This window comes from Chrysochloris asiatica, unplaced genomic scaffold (genome assembly GCF_000296735.1).
Source record: "Chrysochloris asiatica unplaced genomic scaffold, ChrAsi1.0 scaffold00040, whole genome shotgun sequence".
Lineage (NCBI taxonomy): Eukaryota > Metazoa > Chordata > Mammalia > Afrosoricida > Chrysochloridae > Chrysochloris > Chrysochloris asiatica.
Window position 1 is genome coordinate 18545108 of NW_006408558.1, and position 18872 is coordinate 18563979.

Below are 18872 nucleotides of genomic sequence, written 5' to 3' on the forward strand. Positions count from 1 at the left end.
TTGGCCCAGGATCGGACATTGTTTCGTTCTGCTGTGCATGGGGTCGCTATGAGTCGGTTCCGACTCGATGGCACCTGACAACAACAACAAAGGATGAATGTAAAGCTAATGTTCTCCCATGTAAACTATCACATAATTCACAATAAAACATTAAAAAAAAAGTACTACATGTACAGTGAACTGCCAAAAATTCAAGCAAGACTCAGAAGAGGATGTGGAATGAAGGATGCTGAAGTCAGATGGAACTTGACTGAAAGCAGAGAGTATCTGAAAGATGTTTACTTGTGCTTTATTGACTATGCAAAGTCTTTTAATTGTGTGGAGTTAACAATGGATAACATTGCAAAGAATTCCAGAACACTTAATTGTGCTCATGAGGAACCTGTAAACAGACCAAGAGGCAGTTTGTTCAAACCAAACAAGGGGATATTGAATTTTTAAAATCAGAGTTGTATTCTTCCACCATGTTTATTTAGTCTGTATGCTAAGCAAATAACCTGAGAAGGTGAATTACTGCATGAGGAAGCTTCAGGATGGGAGGAAGACTCATTAACCACCGGTGATATGCATATTATACAAGCTTGCTTGCTGGAATCAAAGAGGACTTGAATCAAGTTTGTTTGGCTTCAGAGATAGGGTAGGACTTAGATGTGGCAGGCAAAAGTAGACACTCTGTTCACCATACCCATTAGCGGACACGGCAACAGAGTCAAAACATAAAGTCCCATAGGAAAATAAAGATTTAATTTTCCAAAGGAATGTTCCAGCCACCCTACCCACCCATATCCAATTTTCCCAGGGCTGGGCAAGTGAGTCTTCCCTGGGTTCCTTCTGGAAATGGCGGCGGCTGCTCAGCTGAGAAGGGCAGAGTACACAGGCTCAGAGGTGAGCAGGGGGCTGGGCTGGCTCCTTTCGGCCCTTGCCAGCGATGGGCCGACCCCGCTCTTCCCAGATGGTGAGACCATCGCAGGAACAGATCTGCTTAGGGTTCTGGAACAGGCCAGCAGAGCGTGCAATGATGCCACAGGCCAACCTGCAGGAGAACATGTGGTCAGAGGTGGCTCATCTGGGTCCCTCAGGGCTCTTAAGCGTGTCCAGGTAGCTTTCTGCTGGGGCGCATGACTCACCTCTCGCCTGAGTTCCCAGTAACCTTGGATAAGGGGTGGCTACCTTGGCCCAGGTCATCCTCTCCCTCATCAATCACCAGGCTACGTCCAATCACGTCCCACACCTTTGAATGGAACGCAATGCCTTAGACAGGTGGGCTGGTAGCAAGGACCCCCACCTTCTTCCCCACCATACCTTCAGCTTCTCATCCTCCATCCTAAAGACTGCACGGCCATCAGCATCCGCATGGACATTTCCAAGGTCTCCACGATGCTGAAATGTGACCCCGTGGGGCAGGGTAAGGTGGGACATGGCTGCTTTCTCCGAGTTTCCCATAGTGAGTCCCCTTTCAGAAAGTACCAGTCTCCTGAGGGGCATTGCCTGGTAGGATCAAGGGGTGGTCCAGTACTCAAGGCAGACTGGACCCTCCTTTCCCAGGCAGAATGATGGAAGCTGAACAAGGACTAGGCTGTTCCTCCAATGAGGCTGTTGCTTGGCCGTCTTCCCAGCCTATTCCTGCTTCTCTCTAAGCCAGCTCTCCAGCCTCCTGTTAGCTGTGAGCCCTTGTAAACCAACCAGTACATTCTCTTGGGCTTAAGTTGGTCAAGGTTGGCTTCCCAGACTATCACAGACAACTAGCATTATCTCCCCGACTCCTGGCCTCAAGGCACAAAGAGCAGAGAACAAGGGGCAAAAGGCCTGTCCTGCCCCGGAAGCTGGCTCTGTCTACCTTCCCCACTGAAGTACATATAAAACATTAGCACACACCCACTGAGCATCTCCTATATGAACACTGTCAGGCACTGGGGCAGGGCACCTTGGTAGCACAGTGGTTAAATACTTGGCTGCTAACCAAAAGGTTGGTTGTTCAAACCTGAGGGAGCCAAGACCTGGAAATCTGTTCCTGTAAAGATTAAGCCACCACCATCGGAGCTCACACTGACCCTATGGAACTGCCCCAGAAGGTTTCCAAGGCTGTAATCTTTTTTTAACTTTTTAGTGTAAATTGAGTGACAGTTTACAGAGCAGAAGAGCAGATCATCAGTTTTATATCCACCAAATCACACACTTGGTTTCATCTCAATGATTAAAGTCCCTTCATTGCCAACATCACCTAGTCCACTTCCTCATTGCCTACCCCACCTCCATCCTTTGATCTTCAATGGTTGACCCTTCTATGGTGTGCATCCCTCATTAGTGCTAGTGGTCCTCCTGTCTATTGCTTGGCTGAAAACTGAGACCTGGAGGATGACCAAAGGGTCAGGGTTCCACTAGTCTCTATCTGACTAGTAACCCTGGTCTTTATGATTTTGAGTTTTGCTCCTCATTTTTCTCCCACACTCCCCAAGACCTCCTAATGTCATTCCTTTCAGAGCAGTTGGTAGTGGTAACTGGGCCCCATCTAGTTCTACTGGTCTCAGGGGCATACAGACCAATATTCATGTAGATCATTAGTTCAACTGGACTAATTGTTTCTAAGCAACTTCAATTTTTATCCTCTTCTCTCCTCCGGACAGGGAGAGACCAACAGTTATTATCTTCAATGGCAGCTCATGAGATCTTAAGTTCCCAGTTGTCACTCACCAAAGTAGGATGATAGAACATTGTCTTTGTGGATTCTGTTATACCAATTAACTATGGTGTCTCCCAAGACTATGGTTTCAAGCAAGCCTGTAATATTTACTAAAGTAGACTGCCACATACTCCCTCAGAGTAGCTGGTCAATTTGAACCACAGACCTTGTGATTAGCAGGTGAGTGCTTCACCACTGTGCCACCAGGGCCCCTTACTCCATAAAGACCGCTGTTGTTGTTGTTAAGTGTCGTTGAGTAGGTTCTGACTTATAATGACCCTGTATAGGGTTTCTGAAGAGTGACTGGTGAGTTTGAACTATCGACCTTGTGGTTAGCAGTCCAGTGCTTATCCTACACTGCCCCCACAGGACTCCCCATAAAGCTTACAGCCTAGGAAGTCCTATGGGGCAGTCCCACTCTGTCCTCTAGGGTTGCTGTGAGTTGGAACCATGTCCGTAGAGCACAATGACTGCAACAAGGCACTGGTGGGGTTGGGGCAGGATAAATAATCACTGCCTCAAGGACCACACTCACCACATGTTGGGGAGAAGATGTAGAAGCAACTAGTTACAGGTGCAGGAGTTAGTATGGTTTTTTGGGGTATTTTTGGTGAGAGACCTTGCTGGTGAACCACAGAGACCCATGTCTGTGATAATAAATTGTCCCCAGCCTGACAATTTGGGCAGATGCAAGCTCCAGAGCCGATGTGCCTGCTAAGCCACAAAGCAGGTCCGTGTCGGGGCTGGTGAGCAGCAAGAAATGCTACTTGATCTTGTCTTTCACTTCCTCTTGCACTTGGGGCATTTCAGAACGCCCTGTGTCAGGGGCTTCAATGGCCGAAAGACCAAGGTGGGGAGGTGATCCAGAGTCTTGATGAGTATTTCCAGGTTTCCAGGGCTGGGCTGAGGGAGCCTGGTAGGATGGCTGGGAGATAACCCAGCAGCAAGGGTAGGAGCCACAGGTCTTCGAGTCCTCCCCATCATAGAGTCATGTAGATAGATGGGCCAGGGGTGGGTCCTGACGAGGGCACCATGATGCCACAGAGGGTTTCAGGAGGGGCATCTCTACTACCGTATATGAAGGGGAAGGCCTGGGAGTGGGGAGGGGAGAACTGGAAAGAAAGCTTTAAAACCACCTAGGAAACAGGCAAGGGGCAACCAAGTCCAGATGCAAAGCCCCACAATGCAATCATTTCCACCTGGGCAAAACCAGACACTGCCATTCCAAAGGAACCTGCTAGTCATCACGGCAGCCATGTACGCTCACCTACACGTTCAATCAAGGACTTAGGCACCCTGATGGCATAGTGAGTTAAACAGTGGGTTGCTAACCACAAGGTTGGTGGTTCAATCCCGCCAGCCATTCCTTGGGAGAAAAATGAAACTGTCTGCTTCCAGAAAGATCTAGTCTCGGAAACCCTAGGAAGCAGGTCTACTGTAACATGCAGGGTCACTATGAGTTGGAATCAACTCAACACCAGTGGGTTTGGGGTGGGTTTATACTGAGGACTGGGGCACAGTACAGTGGCTGACTCCTTCCTGCTCCAAGAGGGGTGGGTGCAGGGTGAAGGCCAAGGTCACAAAGGAGGCCTGCTGCCCGCCAGGTCATCATCAATTCACAGGAGACCTCCTAGTGCCCCCTCCTGACTGTCTCAGGCCTCTAGCGCTCAGCCATTTCATCCACACCCACTTCACCTGCTCATCTTCTGAGCTCACTGAGGTAGAGTCTCTATGACTTCCACTTCCTCCTCACCGTATTCTAGACCAAAACCAAACCCAAGCTGCTAAGTAAATTCTGACTACAGTGACCCTACTGGTCAGAGTGTGAGAATCTCATAGTGTTCCCAATTTTCATTCACCCCAAACGTATGTCAAAGCTGGACAATGAAGAAGGAAGACCAAAGAATTAATTTATGATGTTGGTGAAGAATATTGAATACACCATTGATTGTCCTGATGTGGCGCTACAGGATAAGCACTGGACTGCCAACCAGAAGGTCAATGGTTTAAACCTGCCAGTCACTCCTCAGAAACCCTATACAGGGTCACTATGAGTCAGAATTGACTCAACAGCACTTAACAACAACAACAACCAGAAGAATCAACAAATTGATCTTGGAAGACGTACAGCTCACATGTTCCTAAGAAGAAGGTTTGTCTCATCGTACTTTGAACATACTATCAGCAAAGACCAGTCAGTCCTTAGAGAAGACCATCATGCTTGGTAAAGTGGAGAGTCGGTAGAAAAGACCTTAATGACATGAAGTGACACAGTGGCTGCAGGAATGGACTCAAATATAGTAACAATTGTGAGGATGGTGCAGGGCCGGGCAGGGTTTTGTTCTGTACATGAGTTCTACATGACTCGTCTGTGAGAACCAACATGGCAGTACCTAACAAAAGCCTTTACAGAAGTCAACTGTTAGATTTCTCCAACGGACTGGCTGGTGGGTTGGAACTGCTGACCTTTTGGTTAGTAGCCAAGAGCTTAACTACTGTGCCCCAGGGCTCCTCTGTCCATATTCACACCCTATGTAACCCTTCCCTTTGCCTGTGGGCTTGATTTAGCATCAGTACCAACATTTGCTTACACAAAGAGTGTGGCTTCAATCCTAAACTTCTGTAGTAGCTCACAGAAGCCTTGGTGAACTGCCCTGGGGAGAGGCCTACGAGGCAGAGGACTAATGCCTTTGGCCAACAGCCAGTGAGAAACAAGGCCAGCCAAGATACATTCTCTCCTGCGGGGGGTGGGGGGGGGCCTGAGATGACTGTAGCCCAGATGGCACTTTGATTGCAGCGTTCAGACTGAAAGACACTGAATCAGAGGCCAACAGCCAAGCTGGGCCCAGGTTCTAGACCCACAGAACCTGTGACGTGGTAATCATTGGTTGCTTTAAGCCCATAAATGCTGGAGTAGTTTGATTTGCAGCCAAGTGGGCACCACAGAAACGCCTCTCCATTGTCCAGAGAGGGTGACTAGAAACATCGGTTCAAATGTCCAAAAACTCAGTAATGTGAATTAAGACTATGGGAGGACTGAAAACACATACTTCATGGTTTCATTGGTTCTGTGGCAAACTTTCATTGAGATGCAATATGAAAACAAGCAGGTCAGTAGGTGGCACTAAGCTGGGAATGGGCTTCCTGCATGCCTGCTCATCAGTCATTCAGCAGGTATCCAGGCCTGCTTGTGGTCCAGGCCCCAGGGGCTTTAGCAAGCCCTCAGGTAAAGACAACAACAACAGGTAAAAATGAACACTCAAGCATTGCCTCCACATTCACAGAAAGCTTCACAGAAGAGTAGTGTGGGGAGGGAATATAAAGAGATGGGCTGGGAGGTGGACATAGTGGGGACACTAGACGTTGTGGGACAGCAGTGTGTCCTAAGGTTAGAGCCCTTCCGGTTTCCTCTTTGTCATTTCATAGCACTGTGTCCCATAAAAGGGACTTTTTGTGCCTCTGCTTCTTCAACTTTTAGACAGGGATGCTCATAGAACATATCGCTGAGGATTATTGTGGAGAGAAAGTCAGTGAAGACACAGAAAGCCATTTAGAAAAATCTCTGGCATGTCAAGTTGTTGTTTTTAAGTGCTGTTGAGTTGGTTCCGACCCATAGCAACTCTGTATAGAGTTTCCGAGGAGCAACTGGTGAGCTTGAACTTGAGGTTCAAACCGACTTTGCAGACCAGCACATTAACCCGCAGCACCACAGAAATCTCAGGTATTATGAAAGGAAGGCTTTACAGGAGCAACCTGGTTGCTGGACGGTGGACGAGACGCACCCTGAACTAGATTTGCTTAGACTCTGAGAACTGGGAGAATGTAAGGAGACCCGTTTCCTGAGACTAGGAAAAACCTGCCTTGATACTATCTCTGAGTGCGAGTCAGACACAGCACTGTCGTCCGCTCCAACTGGTAGCAACTTACCATGTCTCACAGAGCAAAACACTGCCCAGCCCTGCACGAGCCTCACAACCGTTGAAATGCTGGGATGTCTGAGCCCACTGTCACATTAATTGTACCATGGAAGGCGTCGTTGTTACTGGGTTGAGTGGATTCCGACTCAGTGCACCCATGTGACAAAGCGTAGAGCTGCTCCATCTGGTTTGCTAGAAAAGGAGCTCTGGTAGCGTAGTGGTTACAAATTGGGCTGCAAACCGCAAGGTCAGCAGTTCGAAACCACCAGCCCCTCCGAGGGAGAAAGATGAGGCTTTCTGCTCCCGTAAAGATTTACAGCCTCAGAAACTCTTTGCAGTGTCGCTGTGAGTCAGAACCGACTCCGCAGCACATAACAACAACAAAGATTTACAGCCTCAGAAACCCTGTTCAGGGTCACTATGGGTCTGAACGGACTCAATGGCACTTAACGACAACAACAACAACACAGCACTGTGGGATAATGCACAGGACTGCAAAGCTGGTTTGAACTGCAAGGTCGGCGGTTCAAACTCGCCCGTTGCTCCTTGGAAACCCTCACACAGGATCTGTATGAGTTGGAAACGACTCCAAGGCACTTAACAACAACAACAACAATAGCAAACATTATGGAAGCGGCTCACACGGGGTCTTTTTCCTGTAGAGCTGCTGAGTGGGCTCAAATCTACAACCATTCCGTTAGCAGCAGAGTGCTTACCCATTGCACCACCAAGGCTCTTTATGAAGGACCTTAAATACCCATTGTCTTCAAGTCGATTCCAACTCACAGCAATCGTAGTGGAAAAAGCAGACCTGCCTCACAGGGTCTCCAAAACTGCCATCTTTATAGAAGCTGACTGTCACGTCTCTCTCCCGCAGAGGGCAGTGCGTTCAGATCGCTCACCATTCAGTTAGTCGCCGAGTGTCTAACCACTGCGACACCAGGGATTCATTGATTGATTGCGCAATTGTCTTCCTATAAGCACTGGACTGTGAACCACAAGATCTGAGGTTCGAGGCTTTACGCTCTCTCAAAAATTTAAAAGCCTTGGAAACACCATACAGGGTCTCTGTGAGTCAGAACTGACTCCACGGCACTTAAGAATAACAACATAGTTAGAAGTTCTGGCTTTCCCTTTTCTGTAGTAATACCAAGTTTATTTCAAAAAACAAATGTACCTAATTACATGAAATGATGTCTTAATTTGTTTCCAAGTAATGGTCAAGGGGCAAGGGTCTGACCATTATAGTTGAATGATGGGGGCCTGGAGCTTCATGACACTCCTTTCTCCTTTGGAATGTGTTAAAGGAAAAACAAAACAAAACAGAACTTTCCAGGATAAGATCAAAAATAAACACAAAGATAAAATAACTAAGAAGTCAACTTAAATCAAAATATTGAGTAACTAGGCGGCCTGTAGGAGAAACTCCACAGGAGAAAGATGAGGCTTTCTGCTTCAGCAAAGATTGACAGACACAACTAACTATCCTGTGCATGGTCTCTAAGAATTGGAACCGACTTGAGGGCATTCAAAAACAGCAAGAGAGTAAGAAGTTCTCAGCTAAGGCGAGAATCACTGAAGCAGAACAGGGCACTCTAAAGACTAACCAAATTCTTTGGTGAGAAATGAAATGCCAAGCCCAGGATTAGAGCCTCAGAGACGAACTTTGGAGTTTAGCCAAAACCTGTAACTTCCACACCTTCTCAACAAGGTCTCTCCCATTTCTCTGTCCCTCAGGTAGGGGCAGGGCTTTGCTCTGGGTTCCCAGGGCCTCTTCACCCTCCTATAAAGGTACCTGAACACTGCCACCCTGGTAGTCTTGGTGGTCTCCTGGGGGACAAGCAGTGGGCTCTGTTGTATCTCTAGGGCTGGATCACAGGAATTGTCAACAAATGGTTCTAAGCTGAATTTGAAAAAGGGCCAAAGAAGAAGCACCAACTAAAGCCCCAAGAGTTGCCTGCCCTTGGGGCCTTGGAGCTCTTTTTGGCCCAAGCCCAGTTCAGGCCAACACTTACCCGTTCAGTGTCCTGGGGGCCTCCGTGAGATGCTCCATCAGGGTTAAAGTGGTCCCCACAGCTAAGAAAAGAAGGTACCAGGTGGGCAGGGAAACAGCAACTCCCAAGCCAGCCGAGCTTATTTACAGCCTGAAGTAGGTTTCTTTCATATTCATCTACCCATCCATCCACTCATCTATCTAACAAACAGGTCTGCTCTGTGCTGGGCTTTGGGAAGGGGACACTGAGAAGAATCAGAAATGGTTTCTATCCTCAACCAGATTCTGTCCAAGGGATGAAAGACAAGTCAACAATGCAACATGACAAACACCATGATACAAGAACCTCCCCTCCCCATTTCTAGGCATTCCATCTCCGTGGCAATACAGTGGTTGGTTAGAAACAAGAGCTTCAGATTTTGTGTTCAAATCCCAACTCTATTATATGCTCTGGGGCCTTTGCCAAGTCATCTAAGCATTTTACATCTTAGTTTCCTTGTCGGTAGATGGGGCATGTATATGTGGTACACACGCACTGGTCAGAACCAAGTGTGGAAACGTGCGAGCACAGCAGGTTCCGGACTCATAGAATGATGATGCTCTAAGGAACATTCCTGATCACTTACCTGGCACAATTGCTGGTCAGATCTCCGAACTGATGGACGTGGAGGCCATGGGGACCAGGTTCCAGGCCGTCAATGGTCCCCTCAATGAGACAGCGCTCAGAGGTCAGCTGCAGAAAGCGCACCACTCCCTGCACGGGGCCAAGCCCTCCCAGAATGGCCACTGCTGCTTCCAGATTCTCTGCAAGGCATCAGACCCCCAGGTGGTTCACTCGCTCACCCAGCCCAACCCTTCATTGTCCTGCATAAAACCTTCATGTCTTCCCCAGAGCCACTCCAGCCCAGAGCCCAAGATTTGTATTTATGGACACATTAGCCCCAGATCCAGACCACCACCCTCCCCGACTGGCCAAGGCCAAGGCCTCAGTGGTCACTCACGTAATACACCACTGCCCATGCCCTTGAGTACAGCCTGCCGCCCTGTGCCCTCCAGGAGGGCCTGCACCTTCAGGCTGGGCAGGGTGGTCTCCACCAAGACCATCTGGTTCTCCAACTGCACCTCCACGCCCTGGACACCTGGGAGGAGAGAGAACAGTGGGCAGCAGCGGGGCTGGGCAGTCCTATGCTGGGAGCAAGGAAGGAAGAAACAGACCACAGAGCCCACCTCCACCAATCTTTCCATGGCAGGAAACAGGTGATGACTTACACACCTTCTGGCGGGGTAGCCTTGAGTAAGACCCTTAACATCTTAGAGAGTCTGTTTCTTTACATATAAAGTGGGGGTAACACCACTTCACTCTCAGGACCGTTGTGAATCTATACCATGTGCCAAGCATTGTTCATAACTTTTTGTTTTTAAATAATATTTTAATGTGTTTTTGGTGAGAGCTCACACAGAAAACAAGGTCTCCATTTAAGAAATTTCTACACAAATTGTACAGTAGCATTGGTTACATTTTTCACAATGTGCCAACATTCTCATGAAATCCAGTTTGGCTGTTCATTTCCGGTGATCTTGTTTCTCTGCGCCCTGACCTTCTCATCTTTGCTTTGGAGTGGCTGTTAACCATTCAGTCTTACACAGACGATTTTTCCAAAGAAATGCACTTCTCCCAGCTTATAATCTTTATGAGCCACTCTGCTATTTCACTTTAAGGTAACAGCAGGTGATAGCTTTGGCTCAAGGTTGAAAGGGTATCTCAGGACAATTGTCTCGCTGGGAGTCCCTAGTTTCATTGGTCCAATGAATCTAGATTTTTTCAAATTTGAGTTCTGTTCCACTTTTTCCTCCCATTCTTTCAGCACCCATCTATTATTGCAGCCAGGATCAGAACGGCGGTTAGTGGTAACCGGGCACCATCTAGTTCTTCTGGTCTCAGGATGGATGAGGCCATAGCTCAGGTAGGCTACTAGGCCTAGAGACTAATTTCTTCTTGGAGTCTTCGGTTTCTTTCTTTCTCTTTGCTCCAGATGAGAAAAGATCAATAGTTGTCTTTAGATGGCTGCTCACAAGCTTTGAAGACCCCAAACATGACTCACCAAACAAGGAGGTAAAACACAGCTTGAGGAACTATATTATGCCAATTGATCAAGTTGTCCCACAGTCTGAAGCTACAGTCTACAGTCCAAAGCCTTCGAACTCAGATAACGCATGCATACTCATACTGGTACATCTATGTATGCATATATTATTACCCATACGCACATATGTATACATACATACATACATATGTAACCACACTCATTTTTTGGAGAGGGGCTGTTAGTGTTCAATAACTTTTGAAGCAGCATTATTCAGAATAGCCAAAAGGCAAAAACTATCCAAATGTATAAACGAAATGTATTTAAACATATTGTGTTGTTTTGGGGGTGGCACTGAGTCATTTCCAACTCACAGAGAGCCATCTGACAGAATAGAACTGCCCAACACGGTTTTCTAGGCTATAATCCTTATGTATGTAGATCATTGGTAGCGTAGTGGTTACGAATTGGGCTGCAAACCTCAAGGCCGGTAGTTTGAAACTACCAGCTGTTCCGCAGGAGAAAGATGAGGCTTTCTACTCCCGAAAAGATTTACAGTCTCGGAAACCCTGTGCAGGGTCACTATGAGTCAGAACCGACTCCACGGTACTTAACAACAACAACAACAATGTAGATCACTAAGTATTTCTCCCACAAAGCTGCTGGGTAGGTTCGAACCACCAACCTTTGGGTTGGCAGTCAAATATTTAACTGTTTATGCTACTAGGGGATACAATGGACTATGATTTCATCCATAAATAGAAATGAAGTTTGGATGCATGCTATGACATGGATAAGCTTGGAAGTGATGGTTATGAGTGTTTGGGATGGGATGATGGCTTAAGGCCAAAGGGTTCCCATATGATAAGCACTGGACTGTGAACCACAAGGTCTGAGGTTCAAGCCTGCCGGCTGCTCCATGGGAAAGTTGAGGCTTTCTGCTTCCTGGAAGATTTAAAGCCTTGGAAACCCTATATAGGGTCACCATGAGTTGGAACCAACTCATCAGCATTTAACAAACAACACTTGCACAACTCTGTGAATATGGGTGAATTGTATGGTTGTTGTTGTTGTGAAGTGCTGTCAAGTTGGTTCCAACCCATAGCGACCTTGTATAGGGTTTCTGAGGAGCAACTGGTGAGCCTGAACTGCCAACCTTGCAATTCAAACGGTTTTGCAGTCTGGCGCATTAACGCACAGCGCCACACCAGGACTCCGTAATTGTATGATATGGGAACTATATCTCAAAAAAACTGTAACAACAACAACAACAACAACAAAAACCCAGGAGGGAGTGGGAGAGACTTTGACCACCATCACAAGAGGTAGAGAGCATGGAGCACTATGGGCCAGGCCCTCTTCTAAAACTGTACCTGTACTGACTGATTTGAAACTCAGAGGAACCCTGGGAGCTGAGTAGTATTATCCCCACTTTATAGAAAAGAAAACTGAAGCACAGAGAGATTTAAGGCAGCTGCTCAGAGTCACACGGCAGTTAAGTTGTGAACTGGCACCTAAGCCTGAGCTTTTCACCTGAACACTCTAGTGCCCGTGAGAAGCTGCCCCAGGCTGGACTGGGACCCCCCTCTCTGTCCTCCCAGAACATTACCTAAGGAATCATTTTAAAAACTAGTCTGGCTTTTATACAGGAAAGAGATTGGGGTGGGGGGCAACAGAGGCAGCAAGGAATCCATAAAGGAAGTTCTTATGTGATCTGGGGACATGTGAGCTAATTCTCTGCCCCCCAAGTGGAAAGGTCGGAAGCTCCTTGCAACGTACCTCCAGAACTCTTGACCTGAGCCTGACCAAGAAGGTTGGCTCCCCAGCTCAGGAGCAGCTGGTGAAGTGAGTGTGGCTGAGCACAAGCCCCAGAGAAATCCAGAAGCTGAGCCTGGGGCTGAAGCTGCTCCCATTTACCCCCAAGGCCTCAGGCCTCCTACAGGGCCACCCTTGCTCACTCTCTGTGCATTCTGGGAAACTGAAGACTTCCTGCCCAGCCCAAGAGAAAGCCAAGCTGTTCTAGCTATTCAGACCAGATAACACACAGTCGCAGTCTTTATCTGGTGCCTGAGAAGCCTGCTGAGGCTGGAAAACTGCCTTGTGTACTGTCTAGCAGTCAGCTCTTTCAACCAGACAACTTGACAGGAAGTTGTTGTTGTTGTCAGGTGCCATCGAGTTGGAACCGACTCATAGCGACCCCATGCACAGGAAGTAGAGGGCCTTATATCCTGGGAAAACTCGTCAGAACACTTCACATATCAGTGGAATGGGTCAATCTTCGTCATACTCTACCTTCAATATCTCAAAACATAGTCTAGGCAAACCCAGCTTCAGTCTGTCTCCTATGCCTGCCCCAACCAGATCACCCACTTAAGCCCTTTGTAATGGATTGAATAGTGCCCCGCCCCCTGCCAAAATATGTATTGTAATTCCTCACCTCTGTGCCTATGGTTATAATACCATTGGAGAATAGGTTGTTTTTGTTAAGGAAGCAGGATTAATATAGGGTGTGTTTTGAGTCAATCTCTTACAAAATATGAAAGGAGATTGTTGTTTTTGTTAAGTGCCACTGAGTTGGTTCTGATTCATAGAGACCCTGTATAAGGTTTCTGAGGCTTGTGGCTGATCCGCAGAGCCACACCAGGAGTCCATGAAAGGAGATTAGGAAAGCAGAAATGGGAGAAACTGATAGCAAACCCCATGGATATCTCCAAGGAACCAGGCAATAAGCTGAAAAGGCTCTTCCCCCCGAGCCCCGAGTTGGCACTCTGAATTTGGACTTCTAAAAGGAGCTCTGGTAGCGCAGTGGTTACAAATTGGGCTGTGAACCTCAAGGTCAGCAGTTCGAAACTACCAGCTGTTTCACAGGAGAAAGAGGAGGCGTTCTGCTCCCTAAAGATTTACAGCCTCGGAAACCCTGCATAGGGTTGCTATGAGTCGGAACTGACTCCACGGCACATAACAACAACAAACTGAGAAAATAAATTTGTTTGTTATAGACCCACTTGTGGTATTTTAGTAATAACAGCAATAGGAAACAAGACACCCCTCCTCTCATTATACCTAAGATTTCTTGGGCTCTTGAATGCCAAAGACTTTTCTAAATGTCTTCACTAATTTTCTCTCCACAAGTCCTCCAGGATAGGTTGTATGAGCATCCCTATCTAAAAGGTGAAGGTACAGACGCACAAAAAGAAATGTGCATGAGTTACAGCACTGTGAAGGAGCAAAGAGGGAATCTGAATCCAGAGCTCATGCCTCTAACCACTAAGACATACTGCTGTCCAGCGTCACCACCGTGTCAACCTCCCAGCCCATCTCATTTCCCTCCCTCCTCAAGCTGCTCTTCTATGATGCATTCTGTGAATGTGCTTGCGTGCTCATCTTTATTGGAAGACAAGGGGTTGTGCTGGATACGTCTGGAAACAAGCTTTCTAAAGTCCCCAGGGTCTGGTCTACAGCAGGGCTAGGTGTCTGCTGAATGACTAGATGAGCCAGTACACATGAAGCCCATTCCCAGCCTGAGGTAACCTTGTGACCAGCTAACTTTGGGGAACCAGGAGCCACCTACAATGGTATACAATCAGGGGCACTGTTTGCTTTGTCAAGATATTGATGTTTCCCAAGAAAGAACTGCTTCTCAGAGATCTCCCTCTGTAGGAAGGACTATGGTCACCCTAGACCTAAGGTTTAGGACACTAGGGCAAGCAGTGTAAACAGTTACCCAATCATTCAGCAGGTACAGAGGTGAGGCCTTGACTGTAGGCTCCGCCTCTGGGTAGCTGTGTGACTCTGAGAACATTCCTTTCTTCCTCTCTCTGGGTCTCAGTTTGTGCCATCTGTAAAATGGGAGTTGAATTGGCGCAAGAAATCTGTCTAGCCCTTCCTAGAGGCCTTGGGACAGCTGTCCACAGAAAATGTAATGGTGTTCTTACCTGCCACCCCCTGCAGGGACTTGCGAACCGCATCCACGCAGCTCTGACACGTCATTTGCACAGCGAACTCCAGCTACGGGGCAGCAGGGACGGGTCGATGAGAGCTGGGGACAGAGTTTGCCTGACCCTGTTTCACCTCTCCTATGGCCACCCGAAGTCCTGGGGGTCATGACCCACGTGACTCCTCTTCATGCTCATTCCAGGGCAGCAGGACGGGGGTTCCCACGCCCCAGTTCCCCTGTCTGGGGTCCTGCTACCTTTGGCAAATCTGTAGTGAACAGTTTCACATATTTTTCACCAAAACCCATGTGAAACTGTTCACTACAAATTAGTAAGCACAAGTAGGCCTGTGCTTACCTTGCTTATTAGGTAACCGCCCCTGTTCGTGCCCCAAGATCACTCCCGGTTCCAGGCAAGTTAACGATTACCCCAGAGGCCGAGACTCCCACACGAGGCCGAGAATCTCACCGTGCAGGCGGTCCCGCTGTCCCCTGAACCCGACGCCATCCTGGACCCTAGTCACCGGCCACAGGACAGGTCTTAAAGCGCAAACCGTGAACACAGCCTCTGGGAAGCGACTCCGCGGAAACCACCCTTCGCTCCGCCCCCTAGTGCGTGCGTACGCGAGGCCTTGCCCCCCTGACGTCCACCGAGCGGCGCACAGTGGGTAGCGCACACGCGCTCTGACGGCTCCGCCTCCGGTTGCCTTAGTAACGATCAAGCCTCCCGGCTGCCAGATGATGACCTCCGCGGACGCCAAGATGAATTCTCGAAAGCTGGAGACCGCGCTTCAGAGCTTTTACCACCGGTTGCTGCAGCCGCTGTCCCTCTTCCCCCGCAGGGTGACCCCCGCAGAAAAGGACCGCCTGCAGAAAGTCCAGATGCTGCAGGCCTTGCCCAGCACTCGGCTGACGGTGGAGTCCCTGTGCCGCCTGGTAACGGAGCGGCTGGCTCGTAGCGGGTTGGCAGCTCAGGTACTTCCCGAGGGCCGGCTCCGCCTCACCGAGGTCATCCTGAACGAGCTGAAGTGCAGCTGGCAGGAGCCTCCGGCCGAGCCTAGTCTGAGCCACCAAGACAACCAGAAGCTGCGGGAGCGGCTTGAGGCGCACGTGCTACTAAGCAGTGAACAGCTCTTCTTACGCTACCTGCACCTGCTGGTGACTCTGTCGGCCCCCACAGGGGTCTTCACCGAGCCAGCCACCATCATCCGCTTGGCAGCCAGCCTCGCCAAAGACTGCGCGCTCTTCCTCACCGGCCCCGACGTCTACCGTAGCCTGCTCGCCGACTTTCGAACCCTTCTGAAAGTAGATGGAGCCCACAATCGTGTGAAGACGAGTCACCTTAGCTCCATGCGGGCTTTTAAGCTCTGCCCTATCCCTTGGCCTCACAGCATCGGCTTCGCCCAAGTGCCATGCTCCAGCATCAACCTGAACTACCTCATCCACCTCAGCCGCCCTTCAGAGTTCCTCGGTGAGCCAGGAGCGGATCCGCTGAAAGAATTGACAGCCATTCCCCAGTTGAAGAAGAAGAAGACTCTCCTCTGGCCACCCTCCCCGTTAAAGAAGACAAACTTGAACCAGGTTCCCTCACAGATTGAGCCACTTCCCAGCAGCACGGTGGCCCCCACCAGCCAGACCGCCCCCACCACCCAGTTTCCCAGCCACTCCCAGCTCCCAAGAAGCCAGTCCATGCCCAGTCTACGAGAGGGCTGGAAGCTAGCAGATGAGTTGGGCCTTCTCCCGCTCCCCCCTCGTACCTTAACTCCACTGGTCCTAGTTGCCGAGAGCAAGCCAGAGCTGGCAGGGGACGCTGTGGCTGAGGATCTGAAGACGATGATGAAGAAACTCAAATTGGAGTGGCCTCACTATCTATCACTGGACTCAGACCTGCCCCCACTCCTAGGGGCCCTGACCCGCCATCCAACTGCAGGGCATCGCCTGAGGGAGCTTCAGAGGATGTTGAAGGCTCTGGAGGAGGAAGAAACCTTTCATCAGCAGGACCACCACCCCCCTGAGACCTCTCCACATCACCCACAGCCAGTGACCGTAACTCTGAAGCTAAGGAATCAGCTTGTGGTAGAGACAGCTGCCGTACGAATCTCAGATAGGAACTTTGTGGACTCCTTCTATGTTGAGGGGGCTGGAGTACTGTACAACCACCTATCGGGTGAACTGGAGCCCAAACTTATGGAAGAGATGGATTGCAAACACTCCGTTGGCAGTAGCAGCAGGGAGATCTACAAGGAATTGATGAGCTGTGTCTCTAAGAGCCACTTCCGTTTTGACCAGGGCCCCCTGATAGAGCCTGTAGCTGATACAGACTGGTCAGCCTTCCTGTCCTCAGCCCTCCTCCGTCAAGAAAAACTGCGTCACATCATAAACCCTGAGCTGGCGAATCCTTCTAGCCAGGGAGCCAGCACGTTACCATTCAACCCTAACAAGGCGTCTTCTCTCACATCCCTCCACGTGAAGAAAAGTTGGGACCAGCGGTCCACCAAAGCCTCATGGTGGAAAACCAACCTGTCCGAGGAGGACTATTTCAAATACCTCACCACCCAGGAAACCGATTTCCTCCATGTCATATTCCAAATGTATGAGGAGGCGGTTCCTGTGGAACCGGTGGCCCCTGTCAAGGAGGTCCTGGAGCTTCGGCACCCTCCCCCCTTACTAGAAGAGGAAGAGCCCTGGGACTTTGTGCCGGATGAGTGGAATTGCAACGTCGTGCTGCAGCATGGGCTGGGAACTACGGAGCTTAACTTCCTGGGGGAATGCCACAAGATCCCAAGCCTACAGAATCGTATGGAGCGGCTGTGGTCCATGCTTGAGGTCCCTTACAAGGACCGACTGGACATGGTCATCAAGTACAGCTCCAATGCCCGTCTGAGGCAGCTACCTGCTCTCCTGAGCGCCTGGGAGCAGGCCCTGCAGCCCATTCAGCTGCGGGAGATACTGCTGGGGAAACTGGAGTGGTTTGAGCGGCAAGCCTCCAATCCCAATCGCTTCTTCCAGAAGCCTGACAGGAGCCCGTGTTGCCTGCTGGAGGAAAATCAAATCCGCAACCGTCTGCAGAGGAAGCTCAACCAAGTAGAGGCCTCCTTGGCTTGTCTCCTGGGGGAAATCGAGTCAATCTTTGATGAGCCAGTGACCTTTAAGGGGCGACGCTACCTGGACAAGATGAAGCATGACAAAGTAGAGATGCTCTACTGGCTGCAGCAGCGTAGGAGGGTCGGCCACCTGGTTCGAGCCCAGAGAGCCTTCCATTCCCAGACAGCCCAGTCTGGGAAGTTCAGCAGCCTGCATTTAGTAGCTCCTGGAAACACTCCCATTACCCTTTGACCTGTCCAAGTGCCCTCACTTCCCTCTGCCACTCCCCGATTCCTAGCAGCTCATCTGTACCTCTTGTCTGCTTTTGAAGGAGAATTATGGGTGTCTGCACCTGAAAGTACAGGGTTCAAAACCATTGTGCTTCCATTTGACAGTGAAGTCCTTATAAGAAATTCCTGGGTCCCAATATCCCCAGTTATATCAAGTCATGCACAATATAGCCCCAATCTTATATACCAAAAAACAGGCTATCTTTTGGAATTCATTGTGATGGCATGTCAAATGGATGTCAAGTTTGGGACAATACAACTTAGCATTCCTATCACACAGCATTAAATTGGCTGATTAGAGCCTCAAATCCAAAAGCTCTCTGGCCATAGTGATTAAAAGAGGGGACTCTGGAGTCAGTAGATGTAAGTTTAAATCTGGCTACGACTTTGAGCAAGTTACCTAACTTCTCTGCACTGGGACCATCGTGTGTCAGATGAAAAGGTTGGGTCCAGGTTGTTACTTCCATTTCCAGACCCTCCAGTTCACAAATGCTATTGTTTGGTTTTGTTTTGTTTTTTTAACTTTTTATTGTGAATTGAGTGAAGGTTTACAGAGCAGATCATGATTTTAACGTTCAACCAATCATACAGTTTGCTTCATCTCAATAATTGCAACCCCTCAGTGTAACATCACTTATCCCTGTTTCTTGTTTCCATCTCTCATACTTTCCTAATCCTTCTGAATTTTGACCTTAGGTAAATGCTACCCTTTTGATCTGAATGGTTGACCTTTCTATAGTGTGTGTACCTCACTAGTATTGTCCCCTTTATATACCTATCTTATGGCTTGGCTGAAAAGTGAGCCACAGGGGCGAGTTACAGACCTAAAGGGTGACCAAAGGTTATAATGTGGGGGTTCCACCAGCCTCCATCTGACCAGTAAGCCTGGT

The 18872-nt window shown here is 49.0% G+C and overlaps 2 protein-coding genes across 2 annotated transcripts; one reads left to right on the plus strand and one right to left on the minus strand.

Annotated features, from left to right (window-relative positions):
* Positions 1-877: 877 nt before the first annotated feature.
* CCS (copper chaperone for superoxide dismutase) lies at positions 878-15127 on the minus strand. The gene is made up of 8 exons (XM_006860876.1): positions 15078-15127; positions 14610-14682; positions 9592-9729; positions 9217-9394; positions 8613-8673; positions 1303-1380; positions 1128-1231; positions 878-1033 (listed from the first exon to the last, which is right to left on the minus strand). The coding sequence occupies exons 1-8, from the start codon at positions 15114-15116 to the stop codon at positions 880-882; spliced, it is 825 nt and encodes a 274-aa protein (XP_006860938.1). The 5' UTR covers positions 15117-15127; the 3' UTR covers positions 878-879.
* A 222-nt stretch (positions 15128-15349) lies between these two features.
* Positions 15350-17944, plus strand: CCDC87 (coiled-coil domain containing 87). Its single transcript, XM_006861064.1, has one exon. It carries the CDS (start codon positions 15350-15352, stop codon positions 17942-17944), a length of 2595 nt encoding a protein of 864 aa, XP_006861126.1.
* The last annotated feature ends 928 nt before the right edge of the window (positions 17945-18872 follow it).

Coding starts and splice junctions, on each gene's coding strand:
- CCDC87 (XM_006861064.1), top strand. CDS start 15,350: ATGACCTCCGCGGACGCCAAGATGAATTCTCGAAAGCTGGAGACCGCG.
- CCS (XM_006860876.1), bottom strand. CDS start 15,116: ATGGCGTCGGGTTCAGGGGACAGCGGGACCGCCTGCACG. Junction 8,674..9,216: donor CTGACCAGCAATTGTGCCAG/GTAAGTGATCAG, acceptor TTCTTTTCTTAG/CTGTGGGGACCACTTTAACC. Junction 1,232..1,302: donor TGGAGGATGAGAAGCTGAAG/GTATGGTGGGGA, acceptor TTCCATTCAAAG/GTGTGGGACGTGATTGGACG.